The sequence below is a fragment of the Dipodomys spectabilis genome, unplaced genomic scaffold (assembly GCF_019054845.1).
Source record: "Dipodomys spectabilis isolate Male_0828 unplaced genomic scaffold, ASM1905484v1 ptg000282l, whole genome shotgun sequence".
In the NCBI taxonomy this organism is placed as follows: Eukaryota; Metazoa; Chordata; class Mammalia; order Rodentia; family Heteromyidae; genus Dipodomys; species Dipodomys spectabilis.
Genome location: NW_024870959.1, coordinates 260,427 through 269,423, shown reverse-complemented (window position 1 = coordinate 269,423; position 8,997 = coordinate 260,427). Strand labels below are relative to the sequence as shown.

Below are 8,997 nucleotides of genomic sequence, written 5' to 3'. Positions count from 1 at the left end.
CGTGGCAAGGCAGGCTCGAACCCGCGGCCGGCGGGGGCAGCACGCGGGATGGGAGGGAGATGAGGAGGCGGCGGACGCAGCTGCTGCCCGCGCCCGGGGCCGCCCGCAGGACGCCGACGCCACAGCCACGCTTCCCCGGTGCCCGGGCCCAAGCTTGGCACACCAACAATGACGTCAGCACCGCGCGTCGCCCCCGCAGCCGCTTCCGCAGCGGCACCCGCCATCTTGGAATCCGCCATTTTTGAATCAGCCATCTTGGAATCTGCCATCTTAATTCCCTCCATCTTGGATTCCTCCATCTTGGATTCCGCCATGTTGGTTCCCTCCATCTTTGATTCCACCACCTTGTTTTCGGCCATCTTTATTCCTTCCATCTTGTTTTCCGCCATCTTGATTCCTTCCATCTTGGATTCTGCCATGTTGCTTTCCCTGATCTTGTTTCCCTCCATTTTGGATTCCGCCATCTTGGCGTCCACCATATTGGAATCCGCCATGTTGGTGTCGGCCATGTTGGATTCCACCATGTTTTCGGCCATCTTGGTTCCCTCCATCTTGGATTCCTCCATCTTGTTTCTCCCCATGTTTGATTCCGCCATCTTGGCATCTGCCATCTTCGTTTCGTCCATCTTGGCTTCCGCCATTTTGTTTCCTTCCATCTTGGATTCCGCCATCTTGGTTCCCTCTATCTTGGTGTCCACCATCTTGTTTTTGGCCATCTTGGAATCCGCCATGTTGGCGTCGGGCATGTTAGATTCCGTCATGTTTTCGGCCATCTTGCTTCCCTCCATTTTGGATTCCACCATCTTGGTGTCCACCATCTTGGAATCCACCATCTTAATTCCCTCCATCTTGTTTTCCACCATCTTGTTGCCTTTCGTCTTTGATTCTGCCATCTTGTTTTTGGCCATCTTGCTTTCCGCCATCTTGGATTCTTCCATCTTTGATTCCGCCATCTTGTCTCCCGCCATCTTGCCCCCCGCCGCCCCACCCACGCTGACGTCGGCGTCCCAGCGCGCCAGCCCCAGCGCGTTGGCGGCCACGCACACATAGCGCCCGGCGTGCCGTGGGCCCAGCGTGGGAAGCGTCAGCGTCCCGTCCGCCCCGACCCCGACCCCGTCCGTCCCCAGCTCCGTCCCCGCCCAGGCCCAGCGCCCGCCCGGCAGCAGCCAGCCCACGCGCGCCGCCGGCTCCGCCTCCGCCCGACAGCCCAGCCGCAGCGCGACGCCCGCAGGCAGTTCCAGATCCGTGGCCGCTGGCGCCCGAGACGCCACCACGAACACGCGCTGTGCCCGGCCCGCCATGGCGGACTCAAAGCCACCGTAGGCCGCAGGGCCCGGGGCTGCAGACGGGGTGTAGGCCGCAGGGGCTGTGGCTTCAGAAGGGGCGGAGGCCGTGGTGGCTGTGGCTTCAAAGCTGGTGTAGGCCGCGGGGCCCGTGGCTTCAGACAGGGTGTAGGCTGCGGGGCTTGTGGCTTTCTCCTCAGTGTCAGCCTCAGATCCTATGGCTTTTTCCTCAGCAAAGGCCTCGGATTCTATGGCTTTATTTGCACCATAGGCCTCGGATTCTATGGCTTCATTCACAGCGTAGGCTTTTTCTTCACCATAGGTCTCAGATTTCGTGGCTTTTTCCTCAGTGTAGGCCTCGGATCTCATGGCTTCATCTGAGCCATAGGCACTGGATCCTTTGGCTTTCTCCTCAGTGTAGGCCTCAGATCCTGTGGCTTCATTCACACCATAGGCCTCGGATTCCATGGCTTCCTCCTCCGCGTAGGCCCCGGACCCCGTGGCTCCGTCCCCGCCATAGGCCACGCGCCGTGCCTTGGTTTCCCCGCAGCGCCCCACGCGGGCCTCGCAGCGGTACCAGCCAGCGTCGGCCTGGCGCATCCTGTGGATCTCCAGTGTTGTCCCCCCATCATGGCCGCCATCCTCATCGCCCCGCAGGATGGAGCCGTCGGGCCGTGTCCAGGCCATGTGTGGTGTTTCCGAGCCCTGCACCGCACAGCGCAGCCGCAGCGTCTGCCCCGGGGTCACCACGTGCACGTCATCAGGGTCATCACGGGGGTCGAGGGTCACCCAGGGTGCGTCCTCCGGGTCCTCGGGGCCACGCACGCACGCCGTCCACGTCAGACGCATGCGTGGCCCACGCAGCCCAGCCCAGCGCAGCGTCAGCTCAGGCTGCAGCAGCCAGGCAGGCCGCGCCCACAGCCGGGCCACCACACCTGGAAGTGACGTCGGCGACGATGACGACGCGCCAGGGCCGTGCACCAGGCGGTAGGCCTTGCCCACATCCAGGTCATGGACATCCGGGAAACTGGCCTCAGGGTGGGCGTGGCCTCCATCCTGGTCATACCTGGGGCCTACATCCGGGTCTCTGTCCTCAGAGTGGGCGGGGCCCTCATCTGGGTCATTGACATCAGGGTCTCTGTCCTCAGGGTGGGCAGGGCCCTCATCCATGTCATGGACATCCAGGTCTCTAGCCTCAGGGTGGGCGTGGCCTCCATCCTGGTCTCTGTCCTCAGGGTGGGCGGGGCCCTCATCTGGGTCATTGATATCCGGGTCTCTGTCCTGAGGGTGGGCGGGGCCTACGTCCTGATCATACTCATGGCCTACATCCGGGTGTCTGGCATGCTTGTAGGCGGGGCCTACATCCGGGTGTCTGTCCTGCTGGTGGGAGGGGCCTACATCCGGGTCTTGGGCTTGATACATATAGCCTACATCCGGGTATTTGTCCTGCAGATGGGTGTGGCCTACAACCGGGTCTCTGTCCTGAGCGTGGGCAGGGCCTACATCAGGGTCTCTGGCTCCCTGGTGGACATGGCCTATATCAGGGTTCCTGGTTCGATGGTGGGCATGGCCTACATCCGAGTCTGTGGCCTGATACATATGGTCCACATCCGGGTCTCCGCCCTGACGGTGGGCGTGGCCTACATCCGGGTCCCTGTCCTGATACAGCTCATCCCCATCAGCGTCTCCGCCCGAGGGTTGGGCGTGGCCTTCCCCCGGAAACATCTCCCGGGTCCCTATCTGCGTGGGCGTGGCCCGGCGCCTCCGGGTCCCAGCGCAGCATCAGCGCGACATCATCAGTGTCGTCATCGCCTCCCAGCAGGCGGCGGGCATGTGCGAGGTGGGCAGGGTCGGCTTAGCAGGCGAGGGCGGCGCTGAGCGTCAGGCGCACGCGCACAGGGACATCGGGGGCGGGGCCGGGCCGCACGTCGAAGTCGCGCACGCTGGGCGCGCGCCGCAGGCGGCAGGTAAGGCCGGCGGCGCGGCCACGGGCGTCTGTCAGCCTCAGCCGCACCTCGCCCACCTCCTCCCTGTCCTCCACTTCCTCTTCCTCCGCCTCCACTTCCGCTTCCAGCGGCTCCTCGCCGTCTGCCGGGCTGGTGAGGATGCGCGGCGGGCGACAACGCATGCGTGGAGGCAGGCGACGCAGGTGCAAGCCGCGGCGGGCGGCGGGGCTGGCGCAGGCCGCGCACGCCTGTTCCTTCCCACAGCGCAGCACGCCTGCAGGGGGGGATGGGAGAAGGGCGGGGCTGACATGGGACACGCCCCCCTGGGGAGCCTCGGCCACGCTCCCGTCGCGCCTGACTGGCTGGAGCTCGGCCACGCCCCTCCTGGGGGTTCTCAGCCACGCCCCCGCCTCGCCTGACTGGCTGGACCTCGGCCACGCCCCCCCGTGGAGCCTTAGCCATACCCTCACCCTGCCTGAGTGGCTAAAGCTGGGCCATACCCTCCCTGTGGAGCCTCAGCAACGTCCCTGCCCCTCCTAAGTGGCTAGACCTTGGCCACGCCCCCTGCAGCTCCTCACTAATGCCCAGCCACGCCCAGCCACGCTGCTGCCGTTTTTTACTGGCTGGAGCTAGGCCACGCCCCCCTGGGCGCCTCGGCCATGCCTCCGCCCCGCGTGACTGGGGGAACTCGGCTACTCACTTACGCCCAGCCATGCCCCCATCCTTTCTCACTGGCTGTAGTTCGGCCACGCCCCCTCTCTGCATCGCCTCAGCCCCGCCCGGCCCTCTCATTGGCCTGCGCTTGACCACGCCCCCTCTGCTCACCTCGGCCCCGCCCCTCCAGGTCCTCCATCCAGCGCGCACGGCAACCGCAGGCCCAGGGGTTACCCTGCAGGTGCAGCGCGCGCAGCGCGGGTGCCTGGGCCAGGGTGCCGGCGGGCAGCGCAGCCAGGTGGTTCCCAGCCAGGTGCAGCACGCGCAGCGTGCAGGCCGGGACCCCGCGCACGCGCAGCGTGGCCAACGCCTCGGGCGCCAGCGCCGCCAGCTGGTTCCCGTCCAGACGCAGCAGCCGCAGCGACGCCAGCCCCAGCAGTGCCCGCGGGGGCACCGACTCCAGCCGGTTGTGGTCCAGGTACAGCCGGGACAGGCGCCGCAGGCCCCGCAGGGAGCCCGTGCGCAGTGCCCGAAGCTGGTTGTAGCTCAGCTTCAGCACCTGTGGGGGTGAAAGGGGGCGTTTCCGGGATCCGAAGGGCAACTTCGGGGTCACTTCTGCCCCACTTCCGGTCTCACTTCCACCCTACTTCCGTACCACTTCCTGTCACACTTCTGCTCCACGTCCGGCTTACTTCTCCCGACTTCTGCCTCTACTTCCTCCCACTTCCGAGTATATTTCCTCACTTCTTCCGGTCCCACTTCTGCCCCATTCTCACTTCCTCCCTACTTCCAACTCACTTCCGCCCCAGTTCCGGGTCACTTCCTCCCCACTTCCGGCTGACTTCCGCCTCTACTTCCTCCAAGTTCCTCCGCACTTCCGGCCAGTTACGGCCCTACTTTCTGTCACTTCCAGATCCAGATCCTCACCACTTCTGCCCCACTTCCGGCTCACTTCCGCCTCACTTCAGCCCCGACTTCCTCCCACTTCCTGCCCATTTCCTTCCTTATTTCTGCCCCACTTCCGGTCCTACCCATGGTCCTATTTCCACTTTCTTCCCCACTTCCAACTATATGTCATTCCCCACTTCTGGGTCACTTCTACCCCCACTTCCTCCCCACTTCCTTCCCTATTTTCACTCCACTTCCGGATCCATATCCTCACCACTTCTGCCCCACTTCCGCCTTCCGCCCCTACTTCATCCTGCTTCCTCCCCACTTCCTTCCCTATTTCCACCCCACTTCTCACTTCCGGAACCATATCCTAACCACTTCCGCCCCTAGTTCCTCCCACTTCCGGCTTATTTTCACCCCTACTTCCTCACACTTCCTCCCTACTTCCCGATTTCCACCCCACTTCCGGCCCTACTTCCACTTCCAGATCCATATCCTCACTACTTCCGACCCACTTCCGCTCCACTTCCTTCCCTATTTCCACTCAACATCTGGCTACACTTCCAGCCCTACTTCTTCCCAGGTCCTTATCCATTTCCGTCTCACTTCCGCCTCCCTTCTGCCCCCGACTTCCTCCCATGTCCGTCTCTACTTCCTCCATTGATTCCCTACTTCCTCCCCACTTCCTTTGCTATTTGATCCCCATTTCTGCCTGTCTTCCTCCGCATTTTCCCCCTCCTTCCTCCCTACTCTTTTCCCACTTCCTTCTTCCTCCAACTTCCTTCCCACTTCCAGCCCTACTTCCTCCCACTTCCGTATCTATTTCCTCAAACTTCTGCCCCACTTCCTCCCCTACTTTGTCCCACTTCACTGCATATTTCTGCCCCACTTCCTACCAAACTTCCTTCCACTTCCTTCCAATTCCGCCCCACTTCCGCCCGCTCCCTGCGCACCTGCAGTGCGCCCAGGTCGCTCAGGGCGCCCTCGGCGATGTCCGCGATCTCGTTTCCGTGCAGCAGCAGCAGCTGAAGTCTCGCAAGACCGGGGAAGGAAGCGTGCGTCAGGACCCGGATGTGGTTGAACCTAATTCAACAGGCGAGAGGACAGGAAGAGGAAATCAGGAAAACAGCCTGAAAACCAGCGCTGGGAGGGCAGGACTTTTGTTTCCGGGTCAGGGTCAAGAATAATGAATCATTACTCATCATCATCTTCCTTCCTGCCTTCCTTCCTTTCCTCCCTTGCTTCCTTCCTTCCTTCCCTCCCTCCTTCCTTCCTTCCCTCCCTCCTTCCCTCCTTCCTTCCTTCCCTCTTTCCTTCCCTCCTTCCTTCCTTCCTTCCTTCTCTACCTCCTTCCTTCCTTCCATCCTTCCCTCCTTCCTTCCTTCCTTCCCTCCCTCCCTCCTTCCTTCCCTCCTTCCTTCCTTCTTTCCTTCCCTCCTTCCTTCCTTCCTTCCATCCTTCCTTCCTTCCCTCCATCCTCCTTCCTTCCCTCCTTCCCTCCTTCCTTCCCTCCTTCCTTCCCTCCTTCCTTCCTTCCTTCCTTCTTTCCTTCCTTCCTTACTCTTCCTTCCCTTCCTTCCCCCCTTTCCCCTCCCCAGGCCTCACCCCAGGTTCACGCGCTCCATCTTGGGGTCCAGCATGTGGGGCACGGCCCTGAGGCTGCGGAAGGTGCAGTGGAGTTCGGTGGGGACGTAGCAGGCGCAGGTCCTGGGGCAGCGGGTGGCGGGGGCTGGGTGGGGGCCGCACAGGAGCAGCAGCAGCAGCAGCAGCGAGGCCCAGCGGTGGGGGCCCCCCATCCTGGGGCTGGGATGGAAGGGGGGAGGCTGGGGATGGAGGCCCAGGGGTGGAGGCCCAGGGAAATGGAGGCTGGAAGTTGGAGGCCCAGGGAAGGAGGCCTAGGGATTAGAGGCCAGGGTGGAGGCTGGGGATGGAGGTCCAACGGGGTGGAGGCCAGGGGTGGAGGCTGAGGAAGGAGACTGGAAGTTGGAGGCCCAGGGGGTGGAGGCCCAGGGATGGAGGCCTAGGGGAAGTGGAGGCCCAGGGATGGGGGCCTAGGGGTTAGAGGCCAGGTATGGAGGCTGGGGATGGAGGTCCAGGAAGGTGGAGGACAGAGGTAGAGGCTGAGGATGGAGACAGGAAGTTGGAGGCCAGAGAAGGAGGCCCAGGGATGGAGGCCTAATTGGGTGGAGGCTGGGGATGGAGACTGGAAGTTGGAGGCCCAGGGAAGGAGGCCCAAGAGGGTGGAGGCTAGGGACAGGGGCCCAGGGGGGGTAGAGGAAAGTAGGCCAAATGGGGTGGAGGCTGGGGATGGAGGCCAGGAGTGGAGGCCCAAGGGGGTGGAGGCCCAAGGATGGAGGCCAGGGATGGAGGCTGGAAGTTGGAGGCCCGGGGATGGAGGTTCAAGGATGTGAGGCGACCTGTGGGGGTCAGGGAGACAATGGGGAGGAAGAGGAAGGAGAATGGGAAGAGGAAGGAGATGTATCAGAAGAACAGGAAGAGGAAGAAGGACATGGACACGAGGAAGAGGAAGGGGAAGAGGAAGAGGAGATGGAAGAGGAAGAGGAGATGGAAGAGGAGATGGAAGAGGAAGAGGAGATGGAAGAGGAGACCGAAGAGGAGATAGAAGAGGAGACGGAAGAGGAGACAGAAGAGGAGATGGAAAAGGAAGAGGAGACGGGAGATGGAAGAGGAGATAGAAGAGGAAGAGGAGATGGAAGAGGAGACGGAAGAGGAAGAGGAGAGGAAGAGGAGATGGAAGAAGAAGAGGAGATGGAAGAGGAGACGGAAGAGGAGACGGAAGAGGAGACGGAAGAGGAGACAGAAGAGGAGATGGAAGAGGAGACGGGAGAGGAAGAGGAGACGGAAGAGGAGACGGAAGAGGAGATGGAAGAGGAGACGGAAGAGGAGACAGAAGAGGAGATGGAAGAGGAGACGGAAGAGGAGACGGTAGAGGAGATGGAAGAGGAGACGGGAGAGGAAGAGGAGATGGAAGAGGAGATGGAAGAGGAGACGGAAGAGGAGATGGAAGAGGAGACGGAAGAGGAAAAGGAGGAGGAGACGGAAGAGGAGATGGAAGAGGAAAAGGAGATGGAAGAGAAGATGGAAGAGAAGATGGAAGACGAGACAGAAGAGGAAGAGGAGACAGAAGAGGAGATGGAAGAGGAGATGGAAGAGGAAGAGGAGACGGAAGGGGAGATGGAAGAGGAGACGGAAGAGGAGATGGAAGAGGAGATGGAAGAGGAAAAGGAGATGGAAGAGGAAGAGGAGACAGAAGGGGAGACGGAAGAGGAAGAGGAGACGGAAGAGGAAGAGGAGATGGAAGAGGAAGAGGAGATGGAAGAGGAAGAAGAGAGGAAGAGGAGATGGAAGAGGAGATGGAAGAGGAAGAAGAGAGGAAGAGGAGATGGAAGAGGAGACGGAAGAGGAAGAGGAGAGGAAGAGGAGATGGAAGAGGAAGAGGAGATGGAAGAGGAGACGGAAGAGGAAGAGGAGAGGAAGAGGAGATGGAAGAAGAAGAGGAGATGGAAGAGGAGACGGAAGAGGAGACGGAAGAGGAGACGGAAGAGGAGACAGAAGAGGAGATGGAAGAGGAGATGGGAGAGGAAGAGGAGACGGAAGAGGAGACGGAAGAGGAGATGGAAGAGGAGACGGAAGAGGAGACAGAAGAGGAGATGGAAGAGGAGACGGAAGAGGAGACGGTAGAGGAGATGGAAGAGGAGACAGGAGAGGAAGAGGAGATGGAAGAGGAGATGGAAGAGGAGACGGAAGAGGAGATGGAAGAGGAGACGGAAGAGGAGACAGAAGAGGAGACGGAAGAGGAGATGGAAGAGGAAAAGGAGATGGAAGAGGAGATGGAAGAGAAGATGGAAGAGAAGATGGAAGACGAGACAGAAGAGGAAGAGGAGACAGAAGAGGAGATGGAAGAGGAGATGGAAGAGGAAGAGGAGACGGAAGGGGAGATGGAAGAGGAGATGGAAGAGGAAGAGGAGACGGAAGGGGAGATGGAAGAGGAGAGGGAAGAGGAGATGGAAGAGGAAAAGGAGATGGAAGAGGAAGAGGAGACAGAAGGGGAGACGGAAGAGGAAGAGGAGACGGAAGAGGAAGAGGAGATGGAAGAGGAAGAGGAGATGGAAGAGGAAGAAGAGAGGAAGAGGAGATGGAAGAGGAGATGGAAGAGGAAGAAGAGAGGAAGAGGAGATGGAAGAGGAGACGGAAGAGGAAGA

General features: G+C 60.9%; 1 protein-coding gene across 1 annotated transcript; it reads right to left on the bottom strand.

Annotated features, from left to right (window-relative positions):
• Positions 1-3,138: 3,138 nt before the first annotated feature.
• Positions 3,139-6,516, bottom strand: LOC122126515 (matrix-remodeling-associated protein 5-like). The gene is made up of 4 exons (XM_042701058.1): positions 6,380-6,516; positions 5,728-5,857; positions 4,055-4,442; positions 3,139-3,503 (listed from the first exon to the last, which is right to left on the bottom strand). Exons 1-4 carry the CDS (start codon positions 6,412-6,414, stop codon positions 3,139-3,141), a joined length of 918 nt encoding a protein of 305 aa, XP_042556992.1. The 5' UTR covers positions 6,415-6,516.
• Between the last annotated feature and the right edge of the window lie 2,481 nt (positions 6,517-8,997).

Bases quoted from the DNA above. Each gene is read 5' to 3' on its own strand.
- LOC122126515 (XM_042701058.1), bottom strand. From the start codon at position 6,414: ATGCTGGACCCCAAGATGGAGCGCGTGAACCTGGG. The intron at 5,858-6,379 runs GTGAGGCCTGGG...CTGTTGAATTAG, and splicing joins ATGGAGCGCGTGAACCTGGG to GTTCAACCACATCCGGGTCC. The intron at 3,504-4,054 runs GTGAGCAGAGGG...CCCCCCCTGCAG, and splicing joins CCTGGAGGGGCGGGGCCGAG to GCGTGCTGCGCTGTGGGAAG.